Here is a 19,615-nt window from a genome sequence, read left to right as displayed (position 1 = left end):
TTCCTTTTCTCTTAGTTGTTCTTGTAAGTTTGGCAACTGCTGTTCTATGGCCCTCAACTGTCTTTGCGAGTTTTCTTCTTGCTGGCTTTTCTCCCTCAGCTGTACACGCAAGCTGGCCTTTTGTAACTCTTCTTCTCGCAGTTGTCTTTGGAAAAGTTGTTCCAGCTCCCTAAGTTGTCTTAGTTGTCTTTGTAAAGTCTTTTCATGTTTACCTCTCTCTCTCAGCTGTTGTTCCATATCCCTCAACTGTCTTTGTGAGTTTTCTTTTTCTTGCTCCTTCTCCCTCAGCTGCTCACGCAGGTTGACCTCTCGTAATTCTTTTTCTCGCAGTTGCTCTTGAACATTTGCCACCTGTTGTTCCATGTCCCTCAACTGACGTTGTAAGTCTTCTTTTGGATCTTTTCCTCCATGAACTGTTGGCAAAATATTTGAATTTAGTAGCGCTTAGAAAAGTTTGGTCCCTTTGCCAGCAATGATAACTACATTGTAAATGTTTTTATTCTCTGATTGTTTTACTAACTGAGTGAACGGTAACGTTAATTAAAATCAAAGAGCTCTTCGAGCGACGACTGAACTTTTTCATCAAGTTTTACGTTTGGTTTTCATACCTTGAATATATATAAGAGCAGGTGATTCAAACATTCTTCTGATGCAATGAAAAAAGCAGAAATGAGGAAACATGCGGCTCTTTTAGATTGATATATGATATATTCGTCTCACATGATGAGTCTGTCGGATTAGCTCAATCGAGAAGGTGTTAAGATGTGATGCTAGATGTCGTGAGTTCAAATCCCAGAGGGAGCATTTTTTTTTTCTTTTTTACCCCGCAGCACTAAAATTGTTTGTTTATAATAAGAATAATAACTTAATTTAACCACGGTTAAAAGTTTAAAGCTTAAAGCTTGTGGGGCCGTGTACAAATTATATCGTTTATTGTTGTACAGTCCGACCTCTATTAAGCCGCCACCTATTAAGCAGCCACCCTCCATTAAGCAGCCACTTTCCAAAGTCTCGATTTATTTGCCACAAAATGGCTATATTTGATACCTCTATTCAACGGCCACCGGCCATTAAGCGGTGTATTATTTATATGTTTTTTTACCTCCATTAAGCGGCCAGCAAATCATTCCAAGCGAAATGGCGCAGATGATATATATCGTCCGTGAAATATCTTGAGCTAAATTTTTTCACATACTAACTTTTGATGCAAAAAGGCCTAAGAAACTTGTCAACGATGTTTTGCATATTTTCCTGTACATTATCAACCCGAAGAAATACTGTACATTTTAACTACGTGCCCTCTGTGTTAGAGCTAGAACTATGCATGGGCTGGAAATGCACTTGATGTTTTGTTACAACGAACTTTGGATTTATCTTCATATACGTTCACTTTTTAAAAGCATTTTGCTCATGAAGTCAATAAAATCATGTTTACTGTAATTCCTATCCAATTTATATTGTACCTCCATTACTTTAAGCGGCCAACCTCTATTAAGCGGCCACTTTTCAAAGTCCCGAGGGTGGCCGCTTAATAGAGATAAGATACACCTAAATGCAATAAGGTTATAAGGTTAAAAGTCAAATAGGAATTCAAAAACTCATTAATAATTCATAAAGAAAATACAAACGAAATTAATGTTTAATGAGTGTCTTAATATCTGATAAAGACACGGCTCAACTTTGCGTCGAATTTTCTAGGACAAAACAACCCCAAATCTAAATATTAGTGCGAGAATGAGTTGATCTACATCAGAAGATTTGAAGCCGTTCAAGAAATTCGCAGTTCGTGTTTTATCAAGTCTAAAACGCTCGGCTGCGCCTCGTGTTTTAAACTTGATAAAACACTGCTGCTCATTTATTAAACATTACATGGTGGTGGTGGAGTTAAACAATAGAAATGTGGTGGTGGAGGAGATAGAATTTTACAAACGTTTTTGCTTAGTACTTATTTTTCACCGCGTTTTATCACCGAGTTGACTCAAGCGTATCGAGTATAAAACCATTGTTCGAAAACAATAATGTTGGCGGTATTTAATTTAAAAAATTACAAGTAACCAACGAAATATTAAAGTTGAGTAAGGAAGTTACGTAAATTGATAAACTGGGCCTGGAGCAAGCTCAGTTCACAAAATAGCCCAAAATAGTAACGACAAGACCCGTACCTTGCGAGGCAAAACATGTACATTTTTCACAACCTCTACTCTTTCGAGAAAAATATATGAAACAAGACTGCAAGGCTGATCGTACTACGTAAACAGTAGGCTTTGCGAGACACCAACCGACTAGAACCAACACAGGAGGATTGCAACCGCGGACAGCTGTTTCGTCCTTATTGGGGCTCATCAGCGCGGTGTAGCAAATCTAAATAACGCCAGCCCAAAGGGGCAACGCAAAAAAAATTGCCCAACTCGTACATTGTATGAAGTTCCGTACTTTGAACTCACTTGAAGGTGTCTCGCAAAGCAAAATAACTTAAATGTGGTAGGCACAGCCGTTCCAAAACATTTAGGCGCATGGACAAAACCATGCTAAATAAAAGCACAGCATATCGGATCTGGAAAGATCTTAAGTCCAAAAATACGTAAAAGTAAGACTATCGTTTGCGGTCCCTTGCTGTTTTTGTCGTAAAAATATAAGCTTAAAACTCAAGGAGCTTTCTTAAAATTTTTCTTAAATTTGTGCGACTTTTTTCTGCTCCGAATGGGGTCACACTTATCGTGGTGGGGCGGTTTGTGTGTCTCAATGACCCCTAGAGCTACGTCGGCTGGAGTCTAGTACTCCTGGTAGGGCCACCCGTGCCGAACAGGTCGAAGGGTAGAGACCAGACAAAGAGTGACCCCCCTGGTCCTCCAGGTTGGAGGTTGGGCATAGGGTTAACAACCCTACCCCCAAAAAACAATTTGTTACAGAAACCAGAAACGTGGACAATGATACAACACTAGCTGGGGGTGTCACTGCTGTGGCTGTAATGACGCTCTTGGGTCAAAGCCATCGGGAAGCCCAAAGGACGATGGGCCCCATGGTAGCCCCCAAGCGACAGACGATCAGTGGTTGCTGGAATGTGAGGACCGTGGCAGAAGCAACACAGACAGGGCAAGTAGCCAAGGAGATGTTGAACTATGGAAATGAAGTGCTAGGGATAAGTTAGGCCAGAAGGAAAGGGATGGGATCAGTAACACTGCAGAGTGGTGAGACAGTGGTATACCTAGGAGATGACAAGGTGCACCAGGGAGGAGAAGCCATCACGATGAGTGCGAGAGCAAAGAGAGCCTTGGTGGAATGGACGCCGATTAGCAAAAGAATCATCACAGCACGATTCTATTCAAAATGCAAAAAGCTGACAGCGATACAAGCTTATGCACCAACAAATGATACGGTGGACGAGGAAAAAGATGAATTTACAACCAGCTGCAGGACACTGTTTCAAGCTGCAATAGACATGATATGATTGTGGTGATGGGCGATATGAATGCCAAAGTGGGAAACAACAACACAAACAGGGAGGAGGTTAAGGGAAGTCTGGCAGTGGAGTCATGAATGACAATGGGGAGAGGTTATGTGACTTTGGTAGTGCAAACAGATTAGTCATCACTGGAACAATATTCCCACACAAAGAGATCCATAAGCTGACCTGGAGGTCACCAGATGGGAGGACAGTAAACCAGATTGATCATGTCTTAGTGAATGTAGTGAATGGACGCATGAGAACATCAATCCTTGACACCAGAGTTATGAGAGGAGCAGACGTATACAGTGACCACTACCTTGTGAGAACCAGAAAAAGGTTGAAGTTGGCAAGGATTGAGGGGAAAAAGATAGCAAGGGAAAGGTTAGACGTATGCAAGCTGCAAAGTGAAGAGATCAGGAGGAGATATAACATTGAGGTGAGGAACAGGTTTGAAGCCCTAGGAGACATAGAGGATCCGGAGGAAGAGCACGGTTTGAACGTACAGAGATGCTGCAAAGAAAGTTATCAGGAGGTCTAAAAAGCGAAGCAAACCATGGATAGGTGACAAAACGTGGGAAAAGATCAAGGAGAGGACAGAGGCAAAACTTAAAATGGAGGGTGCTAGATCGGAAAAAAAGAGAAGGAGAGAGGAGTATAATGCGAGTGCAAGGGAGGATAAGAGGAATTGGATAGAGAAGAGGGCTGCAGCAGCAGAAAAGGCCGCTGAGAATAGTAGAAGTAAGAAACTATACAGCATAACACAGACAATAGCCGGGGAACAACGGAGACAAGAAGTAGGCGTGAAAGACAAATAGGGAGTGCTTAAGACAAAAATGCAAGAAAGGGTGCAGAGATGGGTAGAGCACTTTAGTGAAACTGTTGAAGAGGATGAGATAGAAGAGCCGGAAGAGATCGGGGAAATAGATTTTATTTAGTGAAACTGTTGAAGAGGATGAGATAGAAGAACCGGAAGAGATCGGGAAAATAGATTTAGGGAGTTGGCGATTATAAGAGGTCAAGGACGCACTAAAGGGAACAAAGCCAGGGAAAGCGCCTGAAGTAGATGAAGTGGGCCCAGAGCTATTGAAAGTGGACATGGAAGACACTGCACATAGGCTGACGAGATGCTATAACCGGCTTTGCGAGACTGAGAGGTGGCCGGAAATGTGGAAGAAGGGACTTGTTGTCAAGATATTTAAGAAAGGTGATTTGCGAGATTGTAACAACTGGACAGGAGTGACTTTATTACCCATCATTAGTAAGATATTTTGTAAGATGCTGCTAGAGCGGATCAAGCGAGGTGTAGACAGGAAGCTTCGAATGGAGCAGGCTGAGTTAAGATCAAAGAGAAGTACAACTGAACAGATCATTATGTTAATTAAGGAACATCTTGGAGCAGGCAAATGAGTGGAGGACGGGTCTCAGTATGTGCACTTCGTAGATTTTGAAAAAGCCTTTGATTAGGTGCACATAGAAAGCCTATAGAACATCATGAGATACCACACAAGATGGTGCGATTGATGTTGATGGAAGTGAGACATGAGAATGGTTCAAGATCAAGTCTGGAGTAAAGCAGGGGTGTGTGATGTCAGGATTCTTATTCTCACTTGCCTTGGATCGGAGCATGAGCGAGGCAACAACAGACAGGTCAGAAGAGGAATACGGTGGAATTTCACAACGGTGCTGGAGGACCTTGACTTTGCAGACGATATTGCACTACTGTCATCCAAGATTAGCGACTTACAAGAAAAGACTGGGAGATTGGAAGAGGAAGCAGCCAGAGTAGGCCTCAAACGTAATGTAAAAACAGTGCAAGACACTGAGAACTGCGTTTGCTCATAGTTAGGAGGGCGTCATGCTTAATGGTGAGGAGGGGGAAGACGTTGAGGAGTTTGCATACCTAGGTGCTACGGTAAACAAAGAAAGAGGAGGCAGTAAAGATATTATGAACCGACTGCAGAAGGCAGTGCATTTCAGAGACTAGGGAAGGTATGGGCAGTCAGAGGAATAGGAAGGAGATATAATGGCTTACAGCATGGCCACAGAACGCAATTCATTCAATAAAAAACGATCCTTATGTGCTGTAAATCCCTGTAAATTTTTTAGCTTTATCAATGTATTCATGGTCAGTGTATCACGTGCGACCTTAAGATCGGTTTAAACCTGTTGCTTTAATGCACCGAAAGTCGCTTCATGCAAAATAGTCGGTATCTCCAATAGATCTTTGATTACGGTTCAAGAGCAGATTTATAGGTCAATCAATCATGTTATATTCACTTACATTTTTAACAAAATGTTTCAAATGTAGACTGATGTCACTGGTCAATGGTACTCTTATTAGATTTTCGAAACATGTAAAGGGTCAGCTCAAGTTATGTCAAAGGTACCACATATCAGTCAACAATCACAAGTGGGGTTTACTAAAGATTAAAAAACATTTCCGACGAGGAAAGAGAGTGAGTGATAAATGGAGTTCATTTTTAATTGTAATACGCACATTACATTAGCTAACTTTTCACCGAAGAGACTTTTTTCACAGAATGTTTGGTAATAGGGTGCTACAAATACTGTGTCTCAAATGAGTCCACGTGCAAAGGAATGTCTTCCCCGGAGGAGGGCTGCTATCGCAGCCACTGACAATATCCGTTGCCTTGCACGCATGGAGGCAGCTGAATACTGATTATTGAACACTGTACACAAATGCACTGAAGTATTTGATCTAACTTCTTTGATCAAATAGGGGAGAGTGTCGAGATTTGAGTTATGCAAATTTTGTAAAATTCGTCAGGCGTTACCTGACGTCAGGCATTACCAGCCCAGTTACCGTCAGGCATTACCAGCCCAGGCACGGTTGGGACTAGAACTGTTTCAAAAACATTATGGGATACATGTGTTGTTTTTTCCGAGCACATGGCAAGTGAGATCTGTGATCTGTAGAAGTGAGTTTAGCCGATAAAAACCGTTGTTTAGAATCAAGTTGTGAGTTCATTTATGGAAGAAAACATGTCCGATATGAATTTTTGCAAGTGCTACAAGGTAACACTGACAACACGAATAAAGATTGTTGTTGTTGGTGTTGTTGACAATACTAGACAAGTAAACAACACAAGATTATGAAAAACCCATTATTTAGAAATTCCTCTTTCCCATACAGAGAATTAAAACCAACTTTTCCCTCTTGGAAATAAAACACTCCTAGAGTCTCTATGTCTATGTATTGGGGGGGTTAATAAATTTCTGGTCAAAATTATTTTGACATGTTTCATTTGTATTTTTCTTTGTTCAAGATTTTCATTTAGGCCTGAAATTCATTTTGAACTACAACATCTGTTATTCTCTACACAGGCAAGAGACTCACCAGACTGACTTGCTACAGTTGTAAGTGAGGACAGAGTCGAAGGAGTCGGTGGTCCAGGGAGGGATGGCTCGGGCTGGAAGTGCACCAGAATCTCTTGCATAACCCTGTAGAGTAACAAAACAGAGTCCTTACACAGGCAGTCAAGAATATAATTGTGTGACACTGTAGTACTTATTGGCACTTTCTTGTCATAGCAACATTATCCCTGAACAGTACCAAGTTTTTAAGGTGATTCCTCAGAAATAAAAGTTCCCGAATGGTTTTTTGAAACTTTCCCTGGATGTTCCCTACCAAGCACTATTTCCAAAAAAAATTATAAAATAAAAAGGATAGGTCACCATGCTTGCAAAAGAGATATGATGGAACATATCTTACCCCATTTATGCCTGTTCTGGTACTAATCACACGTGTTATTTCATCGGTCCACATTACATTTTGCGGTAGCTGGAAGCAGAGTTTTATAAAGTAATACTTAAACAAAAAATTGATAGGTAAAGTGTTTCGAGTATAAGGAACAGTGTTATATCCAAACAACATCGAATCAAAAATGTCCCTCGAGTTGTTTATGTCAAGGTTATAATATACGTTCTTGAGTACCGGTTTTTTATATATTTTTTCCCTCTGATCATTTTTTTTAAAATTGTCTAGCTCAAAGAGGACATTTATGACAATAAAAATGTAGGTCACCATGCTCGTTTACGAGAAAACAACAATTTATCTCCCTCGCGGGCCAATCCGTATAGAAAGCTGCCATTTTGTTCATGTACGCGTGCTAATCACGTGTCAAATTCTGCGCGCTATGGATGCGCAATTCAATACTGAGGAATCACCTTAATTCCATATTTTTTATGCCAGATACATGCAAATGATCAGAAATTTTTGTCGCTTATAATTCAGGGTGGATAATACTATCCACCAAATAAATCACTACCCAGGGAATAGCGCAGTAGGTTTTTTATTAACAATTACAGTTGAACCCCGGTAACTCGAACTCTAAAGGGAAACGAAAAACAGTTCGAGTTAGCGGGGTTTTCGAATTAACCGAGTAAAAATGGCTGAAAAGTGGGTCCAAGGGAAATAGAAGCTAGTTCGAGTTAGCGGGATTGTTCGAGTTATCCGAGTTCGAGTTACCGGGGTTCTACTGTATTCGCTAGACAGTGATCTATTTTTTTTGATAGATAGTCCAGGGATAGTAGATTTAACACATCACTTGCCTTGGATCAGCACTTACCTGGTTTGAATGCAATAGAGCTGCAACTGAACACCGAATTTCTTTCCTTTTTCATCTCCAGGAGCTATTTCTTCCAGTCCAACATATGATGAATGAATATCATCATTATCACTGTGACTTTGTTCCTGTCCATTTTGTTCTCTATGCGATTTTAGCTTGAACAACTTGACTTGACCAACAACAAAACTAAGAAGTGGCTGTGTAAGACGGAACTCTGCTACTGAAGTGACATGTGCATGGCCTTCTTCAAAGTCTTGATGAAACATAAGTACATAAATAACCTGGTGTAGGGAAGACAAGTTAGAAAAATCGCTAAATTCTAAACTTCAGAACACTATCAAAATATTATTAAACTAAAGTAGCTCTGAATTCCTTTGACAGAATTCCAACTTGAAACTTAAGGTGATTCCATTGAAAAAGAATTTGTTATCAAAATCTTTTGAAACTTTGCACAGTTGTTAATTACAACTAGTAAATCAAACAATGAAATAAAAAGAGGGGTCACCATGCTTGTTTTTGCGCTCTAGAGCTATAGTTTATAAGTACTTTGCTAGTTTATAAAAGCAATATTAAAACCCTAGCTTTGGTTGTGAGGTGCTCATTACATACAGAATTTTTTTGATAGAAGTTGAATATGAATATCTTCCCTTAGTGACACAACAATGTTACAGTAAAACGCCGAAATTTTGCCGATAAAGCAAAAGTTATGGAAAAAAGGGCTATTGAAGCAGCTTTATGCTTCCAATGAAACACGCAAAAACGGAGTATAATTATGAAGATTCATGAGAATATTTCAAAATCGGGAAATCAAAAATTCTTAAAACGTAGGCATATCATAGAGAGCCGTTTTTTCTTTAAAATTACGTAATAAAAAGGGGGTGACCATGCTCGTTTAAAAGAAAACGACCATTGATTTCCCTGTCGAGCTTCTCCTCTTAGAAACCTCGTAATGTTCTGTGAGCGCGCACTAGATGACGCAAATATTATGCGCAGAAAGGATGCGTAATGCCATTAACTGGACGCACCTTAAACAGCTAAAAACCATTCTAGTCAAGAATAAGAGTAGTAAAAAAAGAGCAAGAAATAACTAAGCCATGTATACCTTTTTGAGAGCATCTGAAATTACCAAATATGATCCTGAGAGGTCCAAGCTCACTTTCAGGAATGAATGATGGATAGAGCTTAAAAAGAAAACATTATCTCTCAACACTGACCGACCAACTGACTGACTGACTGACTGACTGACTGACTGACTGACTGACTGACTGACTGACTGACTGGCTGGCTGGCTGACTGACTGACTGACTGACTGACTGACTGACTGACTGACTGACTGACTGACTGGCTGGCTGGCTGGCTGACTGACTTACTGACTGGCTAGCTGACTGACTGGCTGACAGACTGACTGACTGACTGACTGACTGGCTGGCTGGCTGGCTGGCTGGCTGGCTGGCTGGCTGGCTGGCTGACTGACTTACTGACTGGCTAGCTGACTGACTGACTGACTGACTGACTGACTGACTGACTGACTGACTGACTGACTGACCAACCAACCGACTGGCTGGCCAACAGACTGATTAACTGTCTGACCGACTGACTGGCCAACTGACTCACAGACTCATTGCCTGAGCGGCCATTGGTCCATTGATCAGTGGGTCACTTGGTCAATGAGTTACAGGATCATAGTGATTTGCATTTTGCGCTGATTCTCGCTACATATTTATTAATTGTCACCTCGTTTCCTAGCAGAGGAAAAATGTGTAAGTAAATATATTCAAAAGGATGCTATTTTATTCAAACCGTTAACCGACACCAACAAGCACAAGAAGCAGACGCGGAGTTCATAGTCTGAAGAACTAAAAGGACCTTTAAGGTGGCTCCATAGGGTTTAGAGATATTACGGCGCGCGCACAAGTGATGTACCCATCAAGAGATCATTTTCGCGTTATTTTTTAAACTAGTTACATAAAAGCTGCCGGAAGCCGCCATGTTTGTTTTGATTTGCCGGCATTTCAAGCTCGCCCTTTCGTACCCATTCTTCGCGCGATCAAGAAACCCTATGGAGCCACCTTAAACACATAGAAAACACAAATTATAATTTTTATCGTTTCCGGATATACCATGTAAGAAGTATGAACTCTAATAGTTACTTGCGCGCAACACATAGTCTGTTAGTCAACTGTTGGTTGGTTGTGGGTAATCTACATGCACTGTTCAAACTCAGGTGATCAATGGATTATTGAATAAAAAGATAATCTATTTATTGATTTATTCATTAACTCGCTTATTTTTATTTATTTATTTATTTATTTATTTATTTTATTTTATTTAAATATTTCACTGAAAAGCCCTGTGGGGACGTGAAATAACTGTATGTATTAATGTATTACCAGCAAGCTATTGGGAGATCTATTGTGTTAAAGAACACAAATTGGAATTTCAGTAGTATTAGTGCAAAAGGCGCGAAAATAATGTGGAACGTGATCAATAAATATTTATGTAAATTTAGTTTTAAAAATAGTGTTGTAACGTTGTCGGTATCTTTAGAATTTATCTTTGATCAAGAAGCGTTTGGTTTCGCATCGGAAAAAGCAATTATCTTGTTCTTCTAATTGACCAATTATATTCTTTCACTAACTTATCAATAACACGTTAGTTTACTCATCACAGATTGTTTATTTAATACAATAATTTCTAGTATTGTATTAAAAGGTTTCTTAAGAGGGGTTTGCTCTATGGACCGACTAAGGGTATGTAAAATAGCAAAGACCGATTTTCCCAAACTTTGTCAGAATAAAGGCCTCGGTAAACTAGTTCTAAAAATATAAGTTTCGGGTCGTTAAGAATTTTTTTTAATTTTTTAGTAGAATTTTTAATATTTTGCCGGTGGCGGCACGCTAAATCAACGCCGAAATAGCGACTTTTGTGGAAGCTGTTGTTCATATATTAAAAGCGTCCTAGAAAAAAAATTCCAAGGAACTAAAAACCTTTCATTTCCTCTGCCTATAAGTGGTGTCAAAATTGTGTGGAACAAAAACTGGAATTTTTAACGGAATTTTTAAGTTTATACATTTTGACAGTCGTAGCAACAGCCGAATTTTGCCTAAATTCACGGGTCAAAAAATCACTCTGGTACACGACTTTACCCTTCAAGACTATACGCCGTAGAAAGAGAAATTTCCCATCTACAGTTTCCACGAAAAAAAAATTGGGATAAACGAAACGACGAATTTTGAGAGCGTTTTGAAAATAGGTCACTCGAGTCATATGAGAGTCATATTGATAAGTTAGTGAAAGAATATAATTGGTCAATTAGAAGAACAAGATAATTGCTTTTTCCGATGCGAAACCAAACGCTTCTTGATCAAAGATAAATTCTAAAGATACCGACAACGTTACAACACTATTTTTAAAACTAAATTTACATAAATATTTATTGATCACGTTCCACATTATTTTCGCGCCTTTTGCACTAATACTACTGAAATTCCAATTTGTGTTCTTTAACACAATAGATCTCCCAATAGCTTGCTGGTAATACATTAATACATACAGTTATTTCACGTCCCCACAGGGCTTTTCAGTGAAATATTTAAATAAAATAAAATAAATAAATAAATAAATAAATAAATAAAAATAAGCGAGTTAATGAATAAATCAATAAATAGATTATCTTTTTATTCAATAATCCATTGATCACCTGAGTTTGAACAGTGCATGTAGATTACCCACAACCAACCAACAGTTGACTAACAGACTATGTGTTGCGCGCAAGTAACTATTAGAGTTCATACTTCTTACATGGTATATCCGGAAACGATAAAAATTATAATTTGTGTTTTCTATGTGTTTAAGGTGGCTCCATAGGGTTTCTTGATCGCGCGAAGAATGGGTACGAAAGGGCGAGCTTGAAATGCCGGCAAATCAAAACAAACATGGCGGCTTCCGGCAGCTTTTATGTAACTAGTTTAAAAAATAACGCGAAAATGATCTCTTGATGGGTACATCACTTGTGCGCGCGCCGTAATATCTCTAAACCCTATGGAGCCACCTTAAAGGTCCTTTTAGTTCTTCAGACTATGAACTCCGCGTCTGCTTCTTGTGCTTGTTGGTGTCGGTTAACGGTTTGAATAAAATAGCATCCTTTTGAATATATTTACTTACACATTTTTCCTCTGCTAGGAAACGAGGTGACAATTAATAAATATGTAGCGAGAATCAGCGCAAAATGCAAATCACTATGATCCTGTAACTCATTGACCAAGTGACCCACTGATCAATGGACCAATGGCCGCTCAGGCAATGAGTCTGTGAGTCAGTTGGCCAGTCAGTCGGTCAGACAGTTAATCAGTCTGTTGGCCAGCTATACTCAATGCTTTTATGTAACTAGTTATATCCGGAAACGATAAAAATATCTTCTTGAAGGAGTATGTGGTATGACTTCTTTGTTTTGTCAAGTAATGTCTCTTTTTCTGGCAACATCTTGCATTTGCCAAAGGACATATGCTTCTCCAGACTTGAATACCTCCTGTTGAATTATGCGGTTTTGCCAAGTTAATCGTTAACATGGACGTTACATTGAAAGTCTGGAGAAGCATATGTCCTTTGGCAAATGCAAGATGTTGCCAGAAAAAGAGACATTACTTGACAAAACAAAGAAGTCATACCACATACTCCTTCAAGAAGATGTCAGTTCCGCAAAAGTACTAGAAACAACTGAAGTTGAGGCGACGGAGGGAGCATGCTTACCCGAGGGTTGGGCCTTGAAAACAGCCAAAAAGCCCAAACGATTTAGTGAAGCTTAAAGGAAGTACTTAGAGGACAAGTTCAACCTTGGGCAGGAAACTGGTCACAACAAAACCCTGGGCAAGTTTCTAAAGATATGCGATTTTTCAAATTAAGAAAGCAGACGGGTCGAGATTGTTCTCCAAAGACGAATTCCTAACTGCACAGCAGATACGGTCGTTCAGCAACTAAGTTGTGCAACGCTGTGGCAACTACCGACGAAGATATTAGAGCTGTGGAAGTAGAGCAAGAGTTTTTCGATGCCCGCCAGGTTGTACTGGATGACGTGCAGCTACGACACCCCATCGTTTATGACAACTTAAACCTGTGTGACATGCACAAGAAGGGGAGAATGAAAGCATTGAGTATAGCTTTGCGGGTTGCGATGAATCCGACGGATTCATCGCAACCCGCAAAGCGGAGTTTCCTTTCTCCTTAGAGGAGATTGTAAAGGGGTGCAGCTGTTGTAGCAAATAAGACAGCAGTCATGTTGAGGTCTGTTTTTTGTAAAGGGGTGTGGCTCTTAGTTGAGAGTAAGACACCTGCAAATTGTCATCTGCTATCACATGAATTGTATAGCTTGTTCGGCAAAGGGTAGTTTGTAAAGGGGTGTGGCTTTTAGTAGAGAGTAAGACACCTGCAAATTGTCATCTGCTATCACATGAATTGTATAGCTTGTTCGCCAAAGGGGAGTTTGTAAAGGGCGTGGCTCTAAGTAGAGAGGAAGACACCTGTCAAATTGTCATTTTTTGTCATTGAACTGTATAGGTTGTTGGCTAAGGGGATTGGCTCTTAGTAGGGAGTAAGACACATGTCATATTGTCATCTGAATACAATTGGCTAGCTTTTTGGAGAAATAGCTGGTTGGTTTAAGGAAATTGTAAAGGGTAGTGCCTGTAAGTAGAGGCTTAGATATTTGCCACATCTGTTTTCCACTTGAATTGTACAGCTTGGTGACCATGTGGTATCAACCAAACAACAAAGATATTTCATTGTGGATTAATAGTAAATGCACGTACAACGAATGACAGTATGTTTTATACCGCAGTTTCTTAGAGCTGAATAATGTCGCATGGACGATGGAATTTGCCTGTAAAGTTTAACATAATTTCAATAAGAACGTCAAAAAAATAAATATACTTAAGACACATATACTTATACATTCGCCTACAAACTATATTTTCACTTACCATTCAATGAAGTCGATTAATGAAGCAACTTTTACTGTGCTCAAAATGCTCACGAATTTTTTGCTTTTGTGTATTTTTTTAATTGATTAGCAACCTCTACGTACAGCTGGGTAGCCTGTGGCTTTACTTTACAAATCGTTAACATTCCTAAAGACAAGCAAAAGACCACTTCTGTTGACCGAGAGCGTCGAGAATTTAAGATGCCCAATTCAAGTAGCACCGGGAAAACGCGCTGCTGCACTACGAAGAAAGCCTCAGCGAACTGTACTTCCTGTTGAATTATGCGGTTTTGCCAAGTTACTTTGTGGCCGCGCCTCTTCCGGGGTGAATTGGAGTTATTCAGTCTAGCTTTACACATTCACATCACATCTCAGAACTCAACTGACAGCGTCGAGTATTTAAGATGTCAAAGTAAGATCGGGGAAATGCGCTGCTGCACTACCAAGAAAGCCTCAGTGAACTGTACTTCCTGTTGAATTATGCGGGTTTGTCAAGTTAATCGTTAACATGGACGTTACATTGAAACATGATCGCGTGCGACAAGAAGACATGAAGATCGAGGCATTTCGCTCCGTATTTTGGTACGAATAATGTGGTTTCTGGACTAGGAAAAGTCATAAAGGTAAGAAATATTTCTTTATTGCTCAGTGATTTGGCATTTACTTCGTTGTAGATGCCACATTTTCGTTGAAAGCAGATTCGAATGTATAATTTGGTAATCAACCTACCGGAACCGCTCAAAGCAGAAGATAAGCTCGCATTTCAAAACTCTCGCGAAAGTTTCGAACAAATTCGCCAACATAGCAAATCCACCACAAAAAAAAAATGGTTTCCTTTATTTAAAAGTATGCAATAAAGTGGAAATTACACTTCTTTTAACGAAGAAACGTAACATTCGAAGACCTTCCGTTAGTTGTTGTTATTGACACGGAAGGTCAAAAGGTCACTCATATGACTCGAGTGACCTATTTTCAAAACGCTTTCAAAATTCGTCGTTTCGTTTATCCCAAATTTTTTTTCGTGGAAACTGTAGATGGGAAATTTCTCTTTCTACGGCGTATAGTCTTGAAGGGTAAAGTCGTGTACCAGAGTGATTTTTTGACCCGTGAATTTAGGCAAAATTCGGCTGTTGCTACGACTGTCAAAATGTATAAACTTAAAAATTCCGTTAAAAATTCCAGTTTTTGTTCCACATAATTTTGACACCACTTATAGGTAGAGGAAATGAAAGGTTTTGAGTTCTTTGGTAATTATTTTCTAGGACGCTTTTAATATATGAACAACAGCTTCCACAAAAGTCGCTATTTCGGCGTTGATTTAGCCTGCCGCCACGGGCAAAATATTAAAAATTCTACTAAAAAATCAAAAAAATTCTTAACGACCCGAAACTTATATTTTTAGAACTAGTTTACCGAGGCCTTTATTCTGGCAAAGTTTGGGAAAATCGGTCTTTGCTATTTTGCATACCCTTAGTCGGTCCGTAGAGCAAACCCCTCTTAAGATATTTCGGCTGTTAGTTCTGTTTTCTTATTTCAAAATATGTCTTTTTCTGAAGCGAAACCATAGCAAACCATAACAAACTTAATTAGTTATCTTTTTATTTCCTTTGATTTCAAAAGATTGTACATTGATATCTACAGAAGTGATTGTTCTTTTATCTTGAATATTGTATAGTTGTACAATACGATTTTGAATTAATTTGTACATCAGGTACTGCTGGTAACACCTTTAGTTGGTCCAAAACTCGTAAACAACTTAGTATTAATATATGTACGTGGGCGTAACGATGTTAATTCAAGGAACGCCCCTTCTTCTCAGAATCTACTCTAGAGTTGTCGTTGGTTTGTTTACATTAGCAACCTTTTTGGTCTGAATTTTTCGGTACAACCTTGTAACTTTGATTTAATATTATTCTGTAAATCTTAGTTAGACAATATTGTAATTTGTTAGACAATATTGTTAGTTAGACAATATTGTAATTTGTAGTCATTCTTAATTATAGCTTAATTTATTTTTATACACTTCCAAGAAGTTTTTATTTTTCTGTTTTGTATTTTTATTTCGTGGCGCACCTGAAAACTAGCTTTTTACTAAGTGTGCGGACCACGCTAAATAAAGATTGTGTTGTATTGTAAAAACATTCTTTATAAATTTTACTTTGCTCGCGTTCTTTTATTTGGACCAGTTGCCGAGTGGAAGTAAGTTGAAATTGCGAAAAACAGAATCGAAATTCACACCCTTGCATGTTCGGGAAATAAACCTTCCCGTCTTCACACTTTCTCTTGGCATGCTCTGCGCAGGTCATGACATAAGATTTTATCTGTAAGTTTGACAATTTTTGATGGGTGATTGACGGTTTATGCCTGGTCCTTTAAAAGCGCGCGTGCAAGATTTATTGTTCAGAATAGTAAGAGAGTTGTAATAGAGTTGCAGGTGTCAGGTTTGTAGAATAAATTCCAGTTGGAAGAAATCGTGGACTATTGAGTGTTGAAGTAGAGACTCTCATTCCCCATCAAAAACTCGCTTCAACAATTGTTTATAATCACTGAAATCAGCAAATCTAGGGCATGACTACTGGCTACACAGAAACTCTGAATTCAGTTATAAATTCGCACAACTTACCTGGAACTTGTAACATCTGGAGACGTAAATCTACAAATAAAATGCAAAATATCACATTGTTATATTTACCATTCGAAATTATATTAAATATAACAACCGTGAAGTCAGAAGAAGACAAGACTCGTTTTTAGTTCCTGAACATGCAGCAATTTACCTGATTGTTTGTAAACACGACCATGTGACTGTACACCAAACTTTAATTTCTCTGTTAAATTCAGCTCCTGTGATTAAAAATCTCCACATTGGAAGACTAAAAAAGAGAACATCATATTGTTATTAACCACCATCCGACAACCAAAAGATCACAGTTCACGGGTTTTAAGTAGTCAAAACTATCAAGTGATATACACTATATCATTCAATATTCACAGTAATTGAGTAGGAGCAAAAACGCGATTTTGAGCATCTAGCCTGACTAAACATTCTACATACTCGACATACCATTCCTAAAACTATACACTTCAACACTCTACACAACTTTATACTCATGACATCCCACACTTGATACACCTGCCCAGTGCCACACTGCACTAGACTTCATAATGTACACTTTACACTCTACACACTCCACACTACCCTTTACAATCCATACTACTTTACTCTTGACATTCCACACTCTTCAATTCAACTCTGCACATACAGTGTAGACATTTGCAATGCAGAAGAGTAGAGTTAATTTTGCACTCTCTCTCTCTTAGTTCCTTCCCCCCAGGAGGCCAGGATAGGGCCAGAATTCTGCATTTTACATTGGGTAAAAGTGAAGAACAGCTCCCAGAAAAACCTGTCGACAAACTTTTTTTGCAACACTGTCAAGGGGTAAGGCATAATTATGTATATTTGCCTATTTTAAATGGTCATGGAAAAGACTACAAGATTGTGTCTCAAGACTTTTGGATGAAATTATTGATACCAATGGTGTTTTGCCAAACAAAAGTAAAATACTAAGAGAACAGTTTTGGCTAACACAACTGTAATAATATTGTTCTCTAAAATACAGTATTTCACTTACTATTTATCTTGTGAAGTCTGATTGTCAGTAAATATCATACGGGACAGAGGTAAGTCACCGTGAGGTTGGAATTCATGCATACACTTTACTTTATCTGACAATTGCCAAAACTTGATGTAACCATCCTCACTGGCAGTTGCTAGTACTGAGCTGTCTGGCGAAAGAGCTCCCTCTGAGATTGGCTGGAAAAAAAAAGGTTTGTAAACTTTACTTTAGGTATATTCAGTAAATTTTGGATCAATTTAAAGCCTGAAAAGGGCAGTAAAACTGCTGAAAACATCACAGAAGTAACTTTTGGATATTTCCATATAAAATTCATGTTAGTGAACAACATAAGGTAAAATGTTTAGAGAAAAGATTACTTGTTCTGTTACCTAGACTAAACAAATAAACAAATACCATTGAGCCTGATGAAAACTGAGATAAAGTGTGCAGTGTACTGTTTGATTGACCTTTATTATGTTTTATTTTGGATCAGGTGGGAGGTGGAAGAAATAACAGGTAGCTTTCCAAAAGCAATCTTAATAATTAAACTCAGCCACAATTTGGAGTATAAGAGTTAGAGTTACCTTTAAATTTTCTGTTTGCATGCATACAATCATGAGATTTTACTCAATTTAATTAATGGACAAACCCTAAAATTCAGAAAATATTTTAAAAAGTCTGAAAATAAGCCCCCCCCCCCCACAAAAAAAATTACAATAATAATTTATATTAATAAGTCCCTAAATCTCCAGCATACTTGTACATTTGTTTATCTCTCATACATGTAGCTCTGAAAGATACCTTATTACATGAAATTTTCGCGACACGTTTATCTTGCAAATTTTGCGATTCCAAAAAAAATCGCGAAATTAAAGTGACGCAAACAATAAGTGTCGCGTTCATAACATGATGTGAAAGAATAATTAGTTTAGTACCACTGAAGGAAGGAATTTTCAATGTAAATGGATGTTGTCATATTCTGACTCAAGAACAATAACTCTTGCATGTGCAAGCATGACCTACTTGTAGACATTGTTACAACTGCTCTGTTGTTGCTAATGCCTAGATTTAGTCCCGTCCTTGCGTTTTTGTTAATTTTAACGTTATTGTTCCTTTGATGAAGTCGTTTAATTTAATTCAAGGGCATGTTGAATAACATTGCCAAGGAAATGTAAATTGTATTTTACTCAAAAACGTGAAATTAAAGTGATTCAAAATACAAAATGTCCGCATATCGCAAAATTTAAGTGTCACAAAATATGTGACCTCAAAATCGCAAAAAATTCATGTAATAAGGTATACAAATAAACTTTTCTAATTATAAGTCCCTATTGGAGAGCTTGTTTTGAAATGTAGATTGTTAGAGAATGCTCATAGACCTGTAATGTCTGTTTATATAACACTTTCACATTTTTTGTGAAAGTATCTTGATTGCATTTTTGGGGTTACTCTACAGTTGTACATGCATTGTGTCACAGTGCATCTCTGACATCTACATTACCGGTAATTTTGTAGCCTGGTTTTAAAAAAAAATTCAGTGTGAATTTTTGAACAAATAATCTGGATTATTGATAGCTTGTAAGTCATTTGTTCTCATCGTTAAGTGGGCTCACAACCCTTAAAAACCCTCCTTAAGTAAGTACGATAGTAGCATCCATTTGTCAAGTACGACAAATGGATGCTAGTTTTAAATCAGTGGTTTACCTTTGTATGCCCATCTCTGATTTCCAAATATCCTTCTCCTTGTTTTATTTCATCGATGGACACTTCTGTTCTTCCACACCATTCAGCCAAAGAATCAATATTTATGAACTCCACCTGATAGACACAAGATGTTTATTAATTTTTATGAAGTGTGAAGGACAAAAAAAAAAGGCAATAATATTCGTATGAATTGTTGGTAATAGACTGGAACTTAATGAAGTGGCAATGAAGGCTAATGTGGGGGAATATCATAACAAAGAGCTTCATGGCATTTAATTGCATT

General features: G+C 38.4%; 1 protein-coding gene across 1 annotated transcript; it reads right to left on the bottom strand.

Moving 5' to 3' along the window:
- Positions 1 to 6,477: 6,477 nt before the first annotated feature.
- Positions 6,478 to 19,450, bottom strand: LOC144648161 (enhancer of mRNA-decapping protein 4-like). Its single transcript, XM_078507789.1, has 8 exons — positions 19,333 to 19,450; positions 17,644 to 17,825; positions 16,789 to 16,884; positions 16,635 to 16,664; positions 9,140 to 9,218; positions 8,038 to 8,318; positions 6,807 to 6,910; positions 6,478 to 6,536 (listed from the first exon to the last, which is right to left on the bottom strand). The coding sequence occupies exons 2-8, from the start codon at positions 17,721 to 17,723 to the stop codon at positions 6,478 to 6,480; spliced, it is 729 nt and encodes a 242-aa protein (XP_078363915.1). The 5' UTR covers positions 17,724 to 17,825; positions 19,333 to 19,450.
- Positions 19,451 to 19,615: the final 165 nt, after the last annotated feature.

This window comes from Oculina patagonica, chromosome 4, assembly GCF_052425735.1.
Source record: "Oculina patagonica isolate OP01 chromosome 4, crgOcupat, whole genome shotgun sequence".
NCBI lineage: Eukaryota > Metazoa > Cnidaria > Anthozoa > Scleractinia > Oculinidae > Oculina > Oculina patagonica.
This window is presented reverse-complemented; position numbering and strand designations above follow the sequence as displayed.